General features: G+C 51.6%; 2 protein-coding genes across 5 annotated transcripts; one reads left to right on the forward strand and one right to left on the reverse strand.

The window, feature by feature from the left end:
* Positions 1-8032: 8032 nt before the first annotated feature.
* MFAP4 (microfibril associated protein 4) lies at positions 8033-11203 on the forward strand. Its single transcript, XM_037068784.1, has 6 exons — positions 8033-8110; positions 8429-8510; positions 8795-8949; positions 9400-9496; positions 9576-9758; positions 10142-11203. The coding sequence occupies exons 1-6, from the start codon at positions 8105-8107 to the stop codon at positions 10387-10389; spliced, it is 771 nt and encodes a 256-aa protein (XP_036924679.1). The 5' UTR covers positions 8033-8104; the 3' UTR covers positions 10390-11203.
* Positions 11204-11320: 117 nt separating this feature from the next.
* On the reverse strand, positions 11321-16834 carry MAPK7 (mitogen-activated protein kinase 7). Of its 4 annotated transcripts, none has more exons than XM_037068781.1 (7): positions 16402-16834; positions 15866-16170; positions 15052-15217; positions 13146-14227; positions 12377-13038; positions 11888-12021; positions 11321-11786 (listed from the first exon to the last, which is right to left on the reverse strand). In XM_037068781.1, the coding sequence occupies exons 1-7, from the start codon at positions 16404-16406 to the stop codon at positions 11639-11641; spliced, it is 2502 nt and encodes an 833-aa protein (XP_036924676.1). In that variant the 5' UTR covers positions 16407-16834; the 3' UTR covers positions 11321-11638. The 4 variants fall into 4 exon arrangements, with proteins under 4 accessions (XP_036924676.1, XP_036924675.1, XP_036924674.1 ...); XM_037068780.1 differs by having other exon boundaries at positions 15866-16215; XM_037068779.1 differs by having other exon boundaries at positions 15866-16834.
* Positions 16835-18330: the final 1496 nt, after the last annotated feature.

Genomic DNA, 18330 nt, shown 5'->3' on the forward strand with positions numbered 1-18330 from the left:
GTCTCAGCCCCTCCTGCCCTCCGCCCTCCTGCTGGTTTGGGCGAATGTTTAACTCCTGGGTTGCTGGAGTTCCATGCAGTTTGATTTGCTGGCACTTCTGGTTGTTTACTGTTTTTAGATTGGTTGTTATCCCTCTTTTGGTTGTGTGAGGAAGCAAAGCGTTCCTACCTATGCCTCCATCTTGGCAGGAACTGCAACCGCTTTTCTTATTATTGTTAGTGTGGTAAGCCTGGCTGTCCCTGAGAACCAGAGGAACCCGCCACCGCCCCGCTAGGAGACAGACAGACTTGAGCACAGTGAGAGTCAGGCTTCAGCAACAGAGAAGCCAAAAGTCAGCACCTGCCTGTGATCTCACCTGAAACCTGGGTACCTCTAGGCCTTTGGACCTTTCTAAAGTCTCTTGAGCATTTTACTTTTAAAATAAATGCTGATTTTGAAAACTTTTTTTTTCCTTTTTAAATATTTTATTTATTTTTTAGAGGGAGGGGAAGAGAGGGAGAAAGAGAGGAAGAGAAACATGACTGTGTGGTTGCCTCTTGCACACCCCCCACTGGGGACCTGGCCCACAACCCAGGCATGTGCCCTGACTGGGAATTGAACCAGCTACGCTTCAGTTCACAGGCTGGCATTCAGTCCACTGAGCCATGCCAGCCAGGACTTGAAAGCTTTTTTAAAAAGGCAAAACATTGTGCCTATAACAGGAAATTATTTAGAATAAGATGAAGTGTATATATAACCCATGGGGTTAAATCTGGTGGATTCATCTCTCATTCTTATTTCTCTTCCTCCTAAAACTCACTGAAAAGACAGTTAGGAAGTAAAAAAAGTTATAAACACTCAAGTAGCCCTGCTCTGCCCATTTCTGTGTTTTGTTTGTTTGTTTTGTGAAAACAAAAATAAAACACCTCCACCTGGTTGTGCTACTGTGATCATGTTTTCTGTTCTGTGAAGCAGAACACACTTCTGATCCATGAGCCACAGTGAGGCACAGCACAGCCTGGACCCACACAGACCCTCACAGGTTCCAAGGTCTCTGCCTGAATCTGAACAAATCAGAGGCGGGCATCTGATGAAAGTCTCAAACACAAGAGAGGGTAATCAAATCAAACAAACTTAGAAAAGAGAGATAATGCAGGAAACAGAAGAAGAATTCACAAGTTATAGTTTATATCCTTAAAGAAATAAAGGAACATATACATCTATAAAACAAAACAAACCCAAGAAAAAATAATACATGCTATTAAATAGAAGCAATTGATTAAACAATAAGAACATGAACAACCAAATTAAAAAATGGGCTAAAGATATGAACAGACACTTCACCAACAGATGGCAAATAAGCATATGAAAAGATGTTCCACATCATATGTCATTAGGGAACTGCAAATTAAAACTACAAAACTTAAAACCACAATGAGATATCACTTTACACTGGTCAGAATGGCCATCATAAAGAAAGCAACAAACAACAAATGTTGGAGAGGCTGTGGGGAAAAGGGGACCCTAGTTCACTGTTGGTGGGATTGCAGACTGGTACAACCATTATGGAAAATAGTATGGAATTTTTTAAGAAAACTAAAAATGAATATGCCTTTTGACCCAGCAATTCCACTGTTAGGAGTATATCCTAAGAACCCTGAAGCACCAATCCAAAGAACCTATGCACCCCAATGTTCATAGCAGCACAATTTACAGTAGCCAAGAGTTGGAAGCAACCTAGGTGCCCATCAGTAAATGAATGGATCAAAAAACTAGGGTACATTTTCACAATGGAATTCTATGCAGCAGAAAGAAAGAAGGAGCTACTACCCTTTGCAACAGCATGGATGGAACTGGAAAGCATTATGCTGAGTGAAATAAGCCAAGTGGTGAAAGACAAATACCATATGATCTCACCTTTAACAGGAACCTAAACAACAAAACAAACAAGCAAGCAAAATATAACCAAGGACACTGAAATACAGAACAGGCTGACAGGGTCGAGAGGGGAGAGGGGAGAGAATTTCAGGGGAAAAGGGGAAGGATTCACAGGAACAAGTATAAAGACACATGGACAAAAACTAAGGTGGGGGAGAAATGGGAAGGAGGTGAGGAGCACTGGGGGGGTGGGCTAGGATGGGAGTAAAAGGCAGAAAACTGTACTTGAACAATAATTAAATAATTTTTTTTTAAAAAAGAAGAGAAAAAAACTACAAAACTACACACCTAACCAAGTGGTGACACCCTGACTGCTCAGTTGATCGAGTGAGTCATCCTCTCAAGCAAAAAGTTGCCAGTTCTATTCCTGGGTTGCAGGCCAGCGCTCAGTTGGGATACACAGGAGAGGCAACCAACCAGTGTTTCTCTCACACCTTGATGTTTCTCCCCCTCTTTCTCCCTCCCTTTCCCTCTCTCTAAAAGCAAATAAATAAAATCTTTAAAAAATAAAAGAAGAATGGTGAACACCAGAGCCCTGATGACATCTGATGCTGGTAAGGATGTGGAGCAGCAGGGACTCTGGCTCACTGCTGACGGGACAGCCCCTCGGGAAGACAGTTCGGTGGATTCTTACAAAACTAGACATACTCTTACCATGCAATCCAGCAATCACACTCCTTGGTATTTGCCCAAATATAGCAGCTTTATTCATGGTTGCCAAAACCTGGAAACAACCAAGATGTCCTTCAATGGGTGATGGATAAACTGTGGTCCATCCAGACAATGGAATGTTAGTGCTAAAAAGAAATGAGCTCTCAAGCCATGAGAGACATGGAGGAAAAGTGAAAGCATATGACTAAGTGAAAGCAAACAATCTGAAAAGGGTACATACTGTACGATTCCAACTATATGATACTTTAGACAAAGCAGTAGGTTCACTGACTATAACCAATGTACCACTCTGGTGGGGGTGTTGATAGTGGGCAGGTAGGCTGTGCATGTGTTATACAGGGATCTCTGTACTTACTCCTTCCTGTTTTGTTGTGAACCTAAAATTACTGTAAAAAACAAAGTCTATCTGTTTAAATTAGCAGTTGTACTGTACACAGTGAGTAGATTTTATAATATATAAATTATATCACCAATAAAGCCTTAAAACAAGAAGGAAATGGAAAATAAAAATAACATGATAGCCAATTTTTTTACATCAATAGAAGTGTTGGACATTCATTTCTGTATGCTCCAGAAATTAGATTTAAAAACACAGACATGGAAAATGTCAGAGAAAAGAACAAATAAAGGTTCAATTTGGGAGGTCCAACATCCAACTAATAAAATTATCAGAAAGAAGCAGAGGAAAAGGAGGGGAGAGAGCAGCTAAGGAAGAGGTAATGGAGAATTTTCTCAGGGTGAGGATACGAGCTTCCAGTGTGGCCAGCCACACACTGAAATGGAAGAGACCCCCCCAAGGTCTCCTCAAACACCAGGAGGGGAACCGCCATCTTCCAATACAGACAGACCTCTCGGTGCCCTTCTCTGCGAATACGGCATGCCTGCATCCCGTTGTTCTGTTCAGAAAACAAAACCTTCCATCTGAATGTTTTCTCCCCAGTAGGCAACATGCCCAGATGCACAAAACACACACACACACACACACATCAAAAATAAAACCGAGCACATAAACCCTCGATGGTAAATAGGTTGGAAGGTCATATCTCCGCATACCCTAATCTCAAAGGCCTTTGGGGTAAACCTTGAACAAATGCTTAGCCTGGTGTTCTATACCCTCCCCATTTCCCACCTGCTTCTTCTCTTGGCCACACTCTGAGCTCAATGGAACTGGCCCCAAACTACAAAAAGAGTGTGGGGAGATACCAATCCCTCCTAACTTTACCCTTTATAAAAAAAATCTGGGGAGGGAATGTGCTCCCCACCACAAGAGACCCTGTGTTGGGCCTGGGAGCCCACAGCCACCACTGCCTCTTGTAACCATGGCCTCTCCCACTGCATTCACTGTCCCTTTCTTTTTCAAAGCACTTGTCATCGTTTTACTTTTTTTTCCCTCTCTCTTTAGCTCCAGGACAGCCATCTGTTCACTGCCTTCTCAACAGGGGTGAAGAATGCCAGATACATCTAGGAGCTTGTTATGGGCTGAAATGTATCCCCTGAAAGTCATATGTTGAAGTCCTAACTCCCAACACCTCAGAATATGACTATTTGGAGACAGAACCTTTAAAGATGTCACTAGACCTCTATTAGAATGAGGTCACTAGTGTGGCTCAGTTGGCTGGAGTGTTGTCTGTAAACCAAAGGATTGCGGGTTCGATCCCTGCTCTGGGCAGGTACAGGAGGAAGGTGACTGATGTTCTCTCTTACTTCTCTCTCTGCCCCCTCCTTCCCTCCCTCCTCCTTAATAAATGAAAAATGTCCTCAGGCAAGGGTTAAAAAAAAACTAGGCCCCCTAGAGTGGGCCCTAGTCCAATGTGACCTGATGTTCCCCAGCACCCACCAGGGAATATTCGTATCCTGCCCCTGATGGAGCAGCCCCTGCCCCTACAAGGCAGCTCCAGTGTTCACACCTTCTGGCTTCTGGGTCACGCCTCCCACCCACACCAGTGGCAGCCTCTGGGGAGGGCTGGATTTGGGAGCTCAGCTGGAGTCTCTTGCAGGCAGACAGGCCTGGATTGGGGGGATGCACCCTTCCCGATCCTTCAGTGCTCTCTGCTCCTAGGAGCTCCCTCTGAAAATGCCCTTGCTCAGCCCTCTTCAGCTCAGGCTGAATGTAGGGTGATAATCAGAGGAGTTTGGGGTCTTGTCCTTAGCTGTTGTCTCAGACATTCCACAAGCTGCTGCACTTTAGAAACCAAAGCCCTTGGCAGGAAAAAAGGCAGATTCAGATGTTTTGTTTGTTTTTAAGAGAATTTAACGAAGGGATTTTTTACGTGAGTGTGAGCATCAAGGAGCCCAGCATGGGGTGTTGGGGCACCTGAGACTAGCAATGGAGGGTGTGGAGTCCACACTCTCCCTGGCTGCTGAAGAGGGGAGGAAGGGCTGGGGAGGGGATAGGCAGGAGCTATAAAGGCATTGGGAGGAGGGCACAGCCATCACCAAAACCTCACACCTGGGTAGGACCAGAGCCAAGGAGAAATACCCCAACCTCTCTTTTCTCCCATCTCCTGCTGGTGCCTCCCACTGGCCAAATCTGGCTGGAAGCCAGTGATGCCCTGGGCACAGAGCAGGACAGAGAAAGGTGGGGTAGAGAGGGTGCAGGTGACGCAAGCAAGGCCAGTGGGATGGGGCACTCTTGCCCAGATAAAGCCACAGGCCTGGGCAGTATACAGTGTGCTCCTGACATTGTCCCCATGACAAGACCATGACCAAGGGCCTATCTCTCAGAGCCCTGAGTGACATTAGCTGCCACACACCCAATCAAGCCAGTCCTCCAGGCCTCAGCAACTGCAAGGCCTGGAAAGCCTTCCAGCAAAGTCAGCTCGAATTGGTAACTATCTTCATCTACATGAGTTGGCAGACCCTTGGCAGAGGCCAGGAGGGTTCTGAGGACCAAGTTTCAGACTTTGTCACCAAAACCAGCACTGCAGTTGCAAAGTCACCACCCACCAGCCAGAGACCCTAGAACTCAGATGCCCCCAGGGTCACTACCAACCCAAGAATGGACTTTTCATGCTGCTGCTTCTGGAAATAACACCTCCCAAATGAAACCCAGGGGAGTGCATTTGATTGGCTAAACCAAGGTCATGTGCCTTCAACCAAACTTAAAGGAAGCCTGTCAAAGCAAGTGCCCCCATTTTCCAAACTAGGGAGAAACCCCTAAATACAGGAAGATGTTTCCCAGGCTGGGCAGCCAACAATGCCCACTAATACCTTTTTCAACATTGGCATCTTTCCTTCAGACAGTATTTCCCAAGTGGGGTTTCTGACTCCTGACTCTTGCTATGTTTTATTGCCAGGTTCCTCTCCCTAAAGAGTTAAACTCATTCACCACCACATCCAGCAAGGAGAACGCCTGCCTGCTGGGCCACAGCCACAAACGTCAGAGTTTCTACAAAACTAACAGGCAAACTATGATGGATACCTCATTGCTTCATTCTTTTTTGTCAGGGTGGAGGTTTCCTACATTTGTTTATTAGTTGCATTCTGCAAAACTCTGATACTTGACTTAGAACACATTTTATGATGTTTTGATGACTGATTTTTTTATTATTTTCCTTTTTGTAGCCTGTGCTAAAATTAGCTGGCACTGGTATTAGGATTAGACTCAGCAGTGTGTATCAGGAAAAACAGCAGGCTTCAACTACGCAGACACTTCCCTCTCCCACATAAAACAGGCCTACAGGCCAGTCCAGAGCACACATGGACCCAGCTCCTCCTGAACCACCCTCCCACCACCCCAAGGGGCCTGGTCCCCACTGTTTCAGGCAGCAGCTGAGGCTCCAGCCCTCATACCCAGCAACAGGAAAGGGCAAGGAGAAGAAACTACTACCTACCTTGACAACCCTTCTTGCATCTTTTTGGCTAAAATTCAGACATGTGGCCTCCCCAGGGGAGGCAAACCATCAGTCCAGGTAAAAATCTGTCAGGATCTTACTGCTCAGGACTCCGGGAAGAATGGCTATTGTGAGGCAGGCAACTATCTTCTCCACTGGCAAGGATAAAAATCCAAGTATGTGAGAACAACCACTGTTTATGAAGATGACTGACACTTAGTAAACAGTTATCAACTGTGGGCACTGTGCGAAGCACTTGATAGGATCACCAGGGGGCCGGCTGGCCTTGTGGGGGCTGAAGAGAGGACCGGAGGCCGCACTGCTTTCTTACTTCATACCTGTGAACATTTCATTTGTTCATCCATTCAACAAAGTTTCTTTCAAACCACACATTACATTTTCACTGAGCTACCTCACACCTGTGTTTACCACTCCATGGGGACAGAGAGTGTATTCCCAGTAGCCAGCAAAGAGCACAGGCTCACAAGATACTTGGTCTGTGGATGAGGCCTTGCACTGGCCTCTCCATGCCAGGCTCTGCAATGGGCACTGAAAGCACAGGAACATAGGCCTGCCCTTCAGCACTCATGCCCCTGGGCGGAAGTTTGGGTCCCCAGGGAACAAACAGAGCGGGCACCAGTGGGGAAGTTAGTGTGGCTAGATTGTACTTCATTAGTGACCAACAATGAGGGAGAAGGTCCTTAAGGTACACTAGACTTAAAATTCCTCTCAAGTCCAAGGTGAGAAATTTAGCCTCAACTCTGAAATAGGGAGCCACAGAAGCTTATAAGCAAGTGGTGACAGAACAGCCATCTAGATTGTTCTGGCCGCCCTTGCAGGAGGGAGGTGTGTAGGGGGGATGGAAGAGACCTCCCCCGACCCCTGCCCCTGTGAGAGGCCTCCCAGGAGGGCAGACCGGACACCACCTCATTCAGAGGGGCAAAAAGGGAAGAGGCCAGCACCCAAGGCTAGGGAAATAGTGCAATGGCTGAGTGGCGGAGAGAGGAGTCTGAGGTTGGATGGGGGCCAAAGCAAGGGGTTTAAAAAAAGGAAGGGGATGAGATGAGGTGAAAAAAAAATACAAAAGAGGCCCTGTGCTCTGGTGTATGAGCCAGACAGATCCCCGGGGGAGTCTGGAAAGGGGGAGAAGGGGGCTGGAGAGGGGCCCTGGCTGGAGCCAGAGCAGACGGCTGTTGGACGCCTGCAAGCTGTGCTCACAGCTCAACAATGTCCCAGCCCTGCCAGGAGCCGGCCAGCCCCTGCTCCTCTTCAGCCTCCTCACCAGCCCACCCCAGCCTGGCTCCAGCAGCAGGAGCTCTAAAGCTGCCCCCCACTGAGGGGCCTCCCCTCCTCAGAATTCAAGCATTCGCACCACCCCATCACCCTTCAGCCTTCCCCCAATGGCTGATGACGCACAGGCCCAAGGAAGAGGAGAAAATAAAGACATCGTCGGGGCTGAGCCAGTGAGAGTTAATGTCTGCGGTGCTCTGCCCCTGACAGGCCTAATGAGACACAGGTGGTCCCCTGGCTCCAGCCTATGCTGGTTCAGTGCCCAGGATGGAGAGGGGGTTCTGCCGTTCCAAGGGGTGGGGCTGGGGCCGCTGGCTGGGGCCCAGCACATAACTCCAGCGGTTGCAGTCTGGGGCAGCAGACACCCAGCCGCTCTGAGCTGAACTGGCAGCATGAAGGTACTGGGCCCTGGGTGGGGGACTCGTGTGGGAGATTCATGCGTGGGGGACAGAGCCCTTTGTGTGGAGAGGACCTTGACAAGAGAGGAGACCCTAAAGGCACCAGGGACTCGCACGATCCAGCTGAAACTCCTAATCTGCAAGGGTGCTCAGTCTGTCCCGGGGAGTGGCATTTCTTGGGAGGGAAAAGAGGACCAGAGGGCAGGCAAAGGGTTTCTGGGGGGGGCTGCTGTGGGTATTGGCAAGTGCAAAAAAAGTAGGAGGGCTCTGGGGCTGGAGGCATGGACTGTGCTGAGGTGACCGTTTTCCTTTCACCAGGCCCTCCTGGCCCTTCCACTGCTCCTGCTGCTCTTCTCCATTCCCCACTGCGCCCCCCAGGTCTCCGGGATCCGGGGTGATGGTAAGCAGCCCATGGTTGCAAATGCAGCCTGGCCAGCAGGCTGGGCAAAGAGAAGCTGTCTGAGCCACATCCCTGGGAGTCAGCCAGCTCTGCAGGCCTGTCTCCTCTTGCTCTATAAAATGGGGCAGGTGAATGATACGATCTTTGAGCATCCCTCTTCTCCAAGAAATCTTGCAATGTCTTGTGACAGAGTACTCTGCTCCTAGGGATGGAGGCAAACTGTGGGGTGCCAAGGTGTGAGTTACACCTTAGCCCCCTCTTGTCCTCCTTGCCCCGCTCCCCAGCTCTAGAGAAGTCTTGCCTTCAGCAGCCCCTGGACTGTGATGACATCTATGCCCAGGGCTACCAGGCAGATGGTGTGTACCTCATCTACCCTCTGGGCCCCAGCGTGCCTGTGCCTGTCTTCTGTGACATGACCACCGAGGGCGGGAAGTGGACGGTGAGTGGCAGGAGGGGAACAGATGTCCAGTTCCAGTCCTAGTGTGTGGCCCAGCTTCACCTCTGGGAGCCTCAGTTTCTTCAACTCTTTAACATGGGGATAACAGTGCTGACAGCATAGTTTGTGAGCTGCTGCCAGCACTGAATTCTAGGAGCACATAAGCCTCACAATAACCCTGGGAGAAAGGCACCCTCATAGACAAGGAACTGAAGCCCGAAGGTGTGAAGCACCTCATTCAACGTCATACAGCCAGCACTCCGCCCTGGCGTTTGAACACCCTCCTCTGCCTGCAGCAGCTGCCCCCTGGGGTGGTGCCAGGGTGCGTCTTATTTTAGGTCCCCAGCTCAGTCCTTTAACAAACCACCTCAGCACCATAGCGTCCATACCTGAATGAGGCCCCTCCCTGCCCACTGGACCCTTGAAAACCCAGGCCTGTCGTCTCTGCTCCAGGTTTTCCAGAAGAGATTCAATGGCTCAGTGAGTTTCTTCCGGGGCTGGAACGACTACAAGCTAGGCTTTGGCCGTGCAGATGGGGAGTACTGGCTGGGTAAGGCGGGGACCAGGTAGGCTGGGGGCAACCCCAGATCCAGGTCCTTGCTGACCAGTTGCCCTGTCCTCCTCCCCAGGGCTGCAGAACCTGCACCTCCTGACACTGAAGCAGAAGTATGAACTGCGAGTGGACTTGGAGGACTTTGAGAACAACACAGCCTATGCCAAGTACATCGACTTCTCCATCTCACCCAACGCGATCAGTGCTGAAGAGGATGGCTACACCCTCTACGTGGCAGGCTTTGAGGACGGCGGGGCAGGTAGCACCCTCCTGATAGACTAGAAAGGGGATGTGGGGGGACAAGGCAGGGCTGGCACTACCCTGTTGGTCCCAGATCTCCTTCAGGCCCCTCCTTTCCCTTCCTGGCCCAGAAGGGTCATGGCTGGCTCCCCACCAGCTCAGGCCTCAGCCTGGGGAGAGGCCCCATCCACTCCACTCCAGGCAGCTCCGGGGGGAGCAGCTGTTTCTCTTCACTGCAGAAGCACAGCTACCCAGCATCTGGCACAGGAAGGATGCCCCATCCCACTAAGCTGACAAGTGAGATCTCTGACAGCATCACTCGTCACTACTGTCACCCCGTGCCCACAAGCCCAGGGCTCAGCGCCCTGCCTCAGTAGCCCCTCCCCTCTCCTTTTCCACCAGGTGACTCCCTGTCTTACCACAGTGGCCAGAAGTTCTCCACCTTTGACCGGGACCAGGACCTCGTTGTGCAGAACTGTGCTGCCCTCTCCTCAGGAGCCTTCTGGTTCCGAAGTTGCCACTTTGCCAACCTCAATGGCTTCTACCTGGGTGGCAGCCACCTTTCCTATGCTAATGGCATCAACTGGGCCCAGTGGAAGGGCTTCTACTACTCCCTCAAGCGCACTGAGATGAAAATACGCCGGGCCTGAATGGCTGGCCCCATCAGGCCCCGATGCCCCCCTGGCTGCTCTGTCTCCATGAGCGCTCCCTCCGCTGTACCTGTCACCCTCCAACCTCCATGTCAGTTCTGCTGCTCTCTTGGCACCTGCTTCTCACAGGGGGCCTTATGGCTCTAGCCTCAGCTGATCTCTAAGCCAGGCCTCTGCTCCCCTTGGCCTGAGGCCATGCTGCCAACTGGCTTCCCAGGCCTCCTCGGAAAGGCACAGCCAGTCTGGACCTGGCTGGGCTCCACAAAACTCTTAGTTGCCTCCGCCCCATACCAAAGGCTAAGGGCTAGAAGCTGCCCTCCCACACCGCAAGCTCTCATGTTCTACTTTAGCCAGCTTCCTTACTGCAGGCTCATCTGTCTGAGGCCACCCCAGCATGGGAGTCTGAGCTGGTGCAGTCTGATCAACACCTGGAGTATGCCAGACCACCTGCATGTGGCCACTATGACTACCCCCAGCAAGCCCCCAGCTGTTCTCAGAGTATCTCTCATCCTTTGCCTGCCTCCCATTGACTTAGTCTCTAGTGGTGAGCACCACTGACCCCCCAGCCCCACCTCACTATCATACTCAGCTTCCCCTGCTCCCTGTCCCAGGCTCCCAACACTCAAGGCCAAAACTGTATTTCATCACAGCTACGGCACACCACCCAAAAACAGCCAGTCAAGGTAGGCATAAATGTAAGGTCCTCCCGCCTGCCCCAGGGTTGAGGTTTGACCATGTGAGGGGGTAGCAGACTTCTGTGGGACTGGGAGCAGGTAAGGAGTGGAATCTCAATAAACCTCAGGACCTGAATGAACTTGGCTTTGGCTGTTGTGCAAGCAAATGCATTTGTTTGGTCCTCAAAGGCAGGGACCTGTCTCCTCTATTTCCTTACTGATAGCTTATTGCCCTCCGCTCCAAAAAATACCTGGAGTTAGGCAATACAGGAAAACTTGTATTTTGCAAGCCTCATTTTGATGGCAATAAAGAATGACTAATAATAAAACTATATAATAAAAATATAATACTGAAAAGGATTGCCTGGAGAATAGGGATATCCTGATCCTCTCGTGGCTTGGTGGTGGCTCAGGTGGCTACTTAAGGCTGCAGGGTGGGTCTGAGATGAACCTGCAGAGTAAACCCAAGCCAAGCTTCCCCTGCTGGGCCCAAAGCTCCAGCCCTGGAGATGGCTCCTGCAGGCCTTGGGCTGGGTCTTCCCTTGGCAGCAAGACCCAGGCCATGGGCCTCAGGGCTACTGGAGGTCAGGCAGGTCAGCCAGCAGCATCGGGGAATCCATCTGGATCTCACGCTGCAGAGACTCAATGTCCGAAGGATTCATGCCATGGCCCTCAAGCCAGTCAGCAAGCAGGGAGGCTGAAAGTGAGGCCGAGTCCGTCTGGCTGCAGGGGAAAGGGGGGCAGGGACCAATGAGCCTAGCCTGGCTCTTCCTGCCCCAGGAACCAACAGCCCCATTGTGGAGGTTTGGTCTAGACAAACTTACCCATCCTGTGGCCCGTCAGCCATGCCCATATCAAAAGACTGGTTCAGGAATTCCTCCAGGTCAAAGCCAACACCGTAACCAGCCCCACTGCCCTTTGGAGTGCCTGAGAACACGGGGGGCAAGGGGTCCTCCACCTGTGGGTAGAACGGCTGGTTATAATGCAGGCACAACCAAGAGCAGGCAGAGTTCTGCAGGAAAGCCCCTGTCCTGGTACTACTGGTGACTCTGCCTGGAGTCCATCTCCAGGTCAGACACTTCCTAGACGCATCATACTTAACTCTTAAGACCCTGCTCATCAGCATTATGCTCTTTCTATGAGCAAGGGGACAAGTTCAGAGACCAGCCCTAAATGCCACTTAGTTTTCATGGAACAAAACACACCAAAGCCTCTCTCATCTTCCTGTTCCCAATGAACAGCAAGGACTTTCCAAATCCATTTTTCCTGGGTCCGTATCCAGGTGTCCTCATGGCCTGGGTTTCTCCTCTCACCTGAGACTTGGACAGCTGCTGGGTCACCAGGTTGACATCAGGTGACTCTGAGGTGGAGGGCTGAGTAGTCCCCCTAGGGTCTGGAGGGGGTGGGCCAGATGGAAAATAAGGCAGAACACCTAGGGTGCTGGAACCAGGCATCCCAGGGGGTGGCATAAGAGACTGGGGAGCCAGGAGGCTAGAGGTGGTGGTGGTTTGGAGTGGAGCAGGGCCAGGAATGCCAGAAGGGTGGGGAGCAGGGCCAGGGGTAGGGCAGGCAGATTGTGGTGCAGGGCCCGGGGTGGAGCCTGTAGGTGGCAGTGGGTGTCGAGTGGGCTGAGCTACAGGGCCAGCAGGAGGACTGGTGGGTTGGGCCGGAGGTGGTGTTGTTACTAGGGCAGGGGCTGGTGCAAGGGTGGGGGCTGGGGGCTGGGCCATTCGAGTCCAGCGTTCCAACAAGCTTCGATCATTGTCACTGAGCACCAGCCCAGCCAAGGGATCAGTGGAGGGGCCCCCAGAGGCCCCGGTCCCTCGTTCCTTGCGCTCCCGCTCCTGACGCCTCTTTTCCCGCTCCTTTGCTCGCTCCTGCCGCCGCCGCCGCTTCTCTTCCCGCTCCCGCTGGCGCTCCTGGGCTGTCACTGGCTTCCGAGGCTCAGGTGCTTCTATGGGGGCACTGGGACCATCTGCAGGGAAGTTAGGCATGGAGATGGTAAGAGCCTGTGGCCCTAAGCCCAGAGTCCCTGTTCTGCCTCCCCATTCCCAAGTCAGTAACTGCTTCTGCACTAGGCACCTCTGAGCCGGCTCCGCAAAGACTTGAGCAGGGCAGCTTTGAGGGCCGCCTTGGTGTTGTCTGAGATGGCACCCTCCCTCTTCGGAGGGGTTGGTTCACTGGCCAGCGGGGCGAGCGGCTGCAGGGCCATATCAATGGTGTCAGGCACAGGGCCAGGGCACGGCAATGGGGCTGGTGGAGGTGACTCCATGGCACAGTCCCCGCTGGGAGCCCAGGAGCTGGGCATCTCAATGTCAGGGCAGCTAGGCTCACTGGCCACAGGCTGCAGAGAAGGCTGGAAGCGTATCTGCTGGCGAATGCCCTCGCGCCGTGCATGAAAGTCCTCAATCTCAGCCACAATGGCCTCCTTAATCCGCTCCCGGGTGAGGGCTTCTCGGTCAAAGGCAAAGTCAAAGGGCGGGGCACAGTCAGGCTCATCATCAGGGTCGTGGTACTTGGCCAGGAAGGGGTGGCGAAGGGCAGCAGCTGCTGAGATACGGGCACTGGGCTCAAAACGCAGCATTCGTCCCAGCAATGAGAGGGCCTGGCGGTCAGCACCTGGGTACACTGTCTCCCAGGGCACAGGCTGGCGTGGTGGCAGACTCTGGATATACGCCCGCACCCTTTCAGCCCCTACAGCCTGAATCACGGCTGGTGAGGGGGTGCCCAACACCATCATGATCAGCTGCAGCTGGTGCACATAGTTTTTGCCTGGGAAGAGCTGGCGCCTGGCCAGCATCTCACCAAAGATGCACCCCACAGACCACAGGTCAATAGCCTGTGTGTATTCGTGCAGTGAGAGCATGAGCTCAGGGGCACGGTACCAGCGTGTGGCCACATATTCAGTCATGAAGTACTGGTGCTCAGCAGGCGAAGTGCACAGGCCCCGTGCCATGCCAAAGTCACCGATCTTGAGTTCACAGTTCTCATTCACCAACAAGTTAGAGGGCTTGAGGTCACGGTGGATGACCTGAGCTGAGTGCATGTACTTGAGGCCCCGCAGCAACTGGTACAGGAAGTAGCGCACATGCTCCAATGTGAGCGGCTGTGAGGAGTGGATGATCTGGTGCAGGTCACTCTCCATCAGGTCCAGGACCACATAACTAGAAGGGACAGGGGAGAGAGGCGTGGGCTGTCTGGCCCACTCTTTAGCCCAACCTCACCATGCCCTCCTGACCCCAAACAGGTAGTGGCCTTACCATTAGACTCTGTAGGGGCCATGGCATAGTATGAAGATTCTAGAGTCTCTACAACTGTTCCATGAATTTAAGTGAAGTTAAATCCCTTTGTCTCCAGATCTATTTCCCCATCAGAGAAAAGATGAGGTTGGATTAAACCAGAGCTGACCAATGGGTTTAGTTTGGGGTCTGTCTCCATTGTTTGGTAGTGACTGCTTGAAAGACTATGATAAAAACTGTGGTATCTCGTCCATTTTCTTTTTAGATTTTATTTATTTATTTTTAGAGAGAGGGGAAAGGAGGGAGAAAGAGAAACATCGATGTGAGAAGCATTGATTGGTTGCCTCTCCTACATGCCCCAATTCAGATACTGAACCTACAACCCAGGCATGTGCCCTGACCAGGTACTGAGCCAGCTACCTTTTGCTTTTCAGGACGACACTCAACTGAGCCACACTGGTCTGGGCATCTTGTCCATTTTCTGCAGGAAAGTGTTCTAGGATGTAGTTATAGAATGAGTGTCCTACATTTACCATCCTACATGCTCACATTCTATGAAACTGGAACATCTGTACTCTTCCTAAGGAAACATAGTTGTCCCTGCAAAAGTCCTAAGGGAGAACTGGTCCTGGAATTGTGGGAATTTTCCTGGCCTGTCTAACATTAGGTTTAGCTGCCCTTCTAGCAACATGGTCCCAGCCTTCAGAAAAGTCCCAATTCTGCCTCCCTCTCCCAACCCCACTCCTTACACTGATTTGAACTCGCCATAGGGTACAGTGGGCTTCAGGATGTCCTTGATGGCGATGATGTTGTCATGCTTGAAGTGTTTGAGGATCTTCAGCTCCCTGAGGGTCCGCTTGGCATTGGTCACCACATCAAAGGCATTAGGGATCTTCTTAATGGCCACCTGCTGGCCTGTGGAGCAGGAAAAAGGAAACTACCATAAGGTATCTTGGGGTAGCTGCACAGTGGCACAAGGTCCCTATCAAACCTCCTGTCTAGACTGCAAACAACAGCTACTACTACTGAGTACCTGCTAATGCCAAGCCCTGTGCTAAGCACTTAACACAGATTATCAGATTTTTCCTTCTCAACTCCTCAGTTAAGAGATGAGGAAATCTTGTCTCAGGAATTCATTGGGAGTTGCATAGCTAGTTAGTGGTAGGGTCTAGACTGTATAATGCCTGTACTCATTCTACCTCTCTCTCCCTCTCAGACCTCACCCATCCTATCACCAATCCCTTGTGCCAGTTTCTGGCTCCAGAACACACTTCTCTTTTAGAAACCAAGGCCAGGATCTCCAATCTGGTCTAATTGGGATGGTGATTTTTCTAAGGAGGAAGTAAACTGATGTGCTGGCTGAACCACCACGCCAGCCAGAGTTTCTGAGAACTGTGCCCAATACAGAGACTGGCACTCGGATGGCTCGCAACCAAAGTTTGTTGACTTAAACCTGAATGTGCGTCCCAGTTTTCCTTCCTAGCTGTTTGAGATGGGGCAGCTTTCTCACTCTCCAGAAACTGGTTTCCACACCTGTAAGCAGTACACCATAGGGAAGCTCACCCGTGAGACGACGGCGTGCAGAGGACACCACCCCATAGGCTCCGTTGCCTATGGTCTCTATGATCTCGTACTCGTCCCCCACGTCAAAGGTCACATCGAAGGAACGGGCTTTAAGCAGGGCCAGATTCTTGGCCGCTACAGAAGCAGCGGTATTGGCGGGTTCCGCCTTCACCGGCCCTGGGGGCTCCCCAGAGCCATCCTCGCCATCTTCCTCCTTCAGGGGCTCAGCCATAGCGACTGCGTAGAAACGCCGGTGAGGAAGGGCTCGCCCCGCCCAGGACCTCAGTTTCCCCTCTGTGAGGCTGCTGGAGCAGGGAATTTCCAAGTTCCCTAAGCCGATAGGAGGCAACCTGATAGGGGGCAAAAGAGAGTGACTGGCACGTAGCAGACGTCCCACACCCAGGACTCTGAGCGCAGAGCTCAGGTCCCGGTGGAATGCAGGGTCGGAGGTAGGGGAGGTGCCACAAGGCTCGGTCCAGGAAGAAAGGGAGGGGCGGGGCACTTCGCTTTCCTGGTCGACATTCATTGAAACGCACCTCATCCGACGCCTCCTCGGGGCTTTTGGAAGCCCTCGAAGTGCCCGGCCTCCCGTCCGGAATGCAGGGGAGGGCTCCAAGAGTCGCTAGTTCTCTTGTTCAAGGCCGCCGCCACCACCTCAACCTCGCGCTGTGCCCCGCGGATTCCAATGCCCCGCCTTCCAGGATCACGCCCCTTCCAGTCTGTGACCAATCGCTGGGCTGTTTCTGCGGAGGTTCCCACCCCTTCTATTTGTTCCATCCAATCGGAACCCATCTGCTGAGAAAAACTCGCCTCTGTCGTCCTCGCCCCCGCGCCGCCGTCCAGCTCCAAGACGGGAGCCGCCCAAACTGCGCTCGGCTCTTGATAGGTGTGTGCCTCGGGGTCAGCGCCGTCTTCCGACGCATGCGCGCTGTCAGCCCCAGGCACAGAGTGAATGGAAGGCTACGCCCCCGTGCGTGCCAGCATGAATCACACTGTGTGCTCTGTCTCGGCCATTCGCAGGTGGTCTCAGGAGCCTGTAAGGGCTGAGGTGGCCGGCCCCTCAGCGACTATCCTTCTCGGCCGGCTCTCGAAATCCTCCTTCTTTAGGCCCTGTTCCATTATCAGCCCCCGTCGCTCAGAGCTAGTGCCCTGCCTTTATCCCGATCGGCCCCGGGAGCCCGGCTCTGGAAATGCATCATCCCAGATAGGTGATCCCAGATAGGTTGCGGTGATCCTTTACTTCCAAATGCAGAGTTCCCAGTCTTCCGGGATCCTAAAGCGTCCAGCCAGAAGCCGTCACTGACTTCCGGTGACCGGTCATTTCTACTCAGTTTCCGGCGTCTCTGAACTAGGCTTGCTATTTCCTGGCTCCCGGCGTATTCCCTCCTTGCGGTAGTTCCCTCTGCCTTGCTACAGCGCGCTTTTGAGAGGCGGTTAAGTTGAGGGGGTAGCGGTCAGGGCCAGCCAGCCTCTAGCCGTCCGAGGTGCCCTCGGGTCACCTGAGCCCAGGGTGGGCAGAGCCAGCACAAGGAACCCAGGTGTCCTGACCCACTCCATTGCCCGATAGTTGGTTGGTTTGGGTAGCAAATGTTTATCAAGCACCATCCTTCTAAGGCTCAGTCAGAAGAGGCAGAGCTGGACAAGGTGGGCCGTGTGAGCTGAGAAAAAGGTATTCAGCAAGGCGTTCGAGGTAGGGCTGAAAGGAAGGTTTTGGAGCTGGAACTCCAAAGATAGGTGTGTTTTCACCAAGTGAGAAAAGAAGGAAGGTTGATGAAACGTCGACTGACAGTATGGAGGTAGAGAATGCGGGTTCTGTGGGTTTTTACTCTGCCCTGAGTAAAAACGATGGATAGAACTCAATAGTTCCAGTCTGAGTGCCAGATTGAAGGTTTTTTCCTCCAGTGGCAAACTAGTGGTGGGAGAGTGGACCCAGATCAGAAATGAATTTTGATAAGCCTATACACTTAAATTTTTTCATTTTGTTTATATTCCCCCTGTTGTGTTTTTGTTTTTTTACTTTTTACTAAAACGTACATACAGAAAATTCCACTGATTTTCACAAACTTAATACACAAGTGTACTGAATTCAGATGAAAAGAAAAAATTACCAGCCCTTCAGAGTATCCTTTTCTAGTGGTGATAGTCTATGTATATTTTTGCACTGAGTTTTAAGAGTTTTATTGGGATACATACATTGTGATAGAAAAGTAGATACTACATTACTACATTTCTAAAAACTCAACATAAGGAAAATATACTTCAGAGTATTAATATTAGGACAAATAGACAGACATAAAAGTAAAATGGGGCTCCAGAGTTTAGGTTGAACTATAAAATTTGTTCCTGGCCTTGGCTAGTGTGGCTCAGTTGGTAGGAGAGTCCTCCCACAATGGAAGGCTCACAGTTTGATTCCTGGTCAGGGTACACACCTATTTTGCCAGCCAATCCTGTCCCAGCACTACAAT

This window comes from Sturnira hondurensis, unplaced genomic scaffold, assembly GCF_014824575.4.
Source record: "Sturnira hondurensis isolate 20B ecotype Veracruz unplaced genomic scaffold, ASM1482457v3 Scaffold0018097, whole genome shotgun sequence".
Taxonomy (NCBI): Eukaryota; Metazoa; Chordata; class Mammalia; order Chiroptera; family Phyllostomidae; genus Sturnira; species Sturnira hondurensis.

Excerpts from the sequence above, each read along its gene's own strand:
- MFAP4 (XM_037068784.1), top strand. Across the intron at positions 9,497-9,575 it reads AGATGGGGAGTACTGGCTGG|GGCTGCAGAACCTGCACCTC; the intron begins GTAAGGCGGGGA and ends CCTCCTCCCCAG. Across the intron at positions 9,759-10,141 it reads CTTTGAGGACGGCGGGGCAG|GTGACTCCCTGTCTTACCAC; the intron begins GTAGCACCCTCC and ends CTTTTCCACCAG.
- MAPK7 (XM_037068779.1), bottom strand. The coding sequence starts at position 16,406 with ATGAGGTGCGTTTCAATGAATGTCGACCAGGAAAGCGAAGTGCCCCGC. Across the intron at positions 15,218-15,865 it reads TGCACGCCGTCGTCTCACGG|GCCAGCAGGTGGCCATTAAG; the intron begins GTGAGCTTCCCT and ends CCTGCTCCACAG. Across the intron at positions 11,787-11,887 it reads GCTGACGGGCCACAGGATGG|CCAGACGGACTCGGCCTCAC; the intron begins GTAAGTTTGTCT and ends TTTCCCCTGCAG.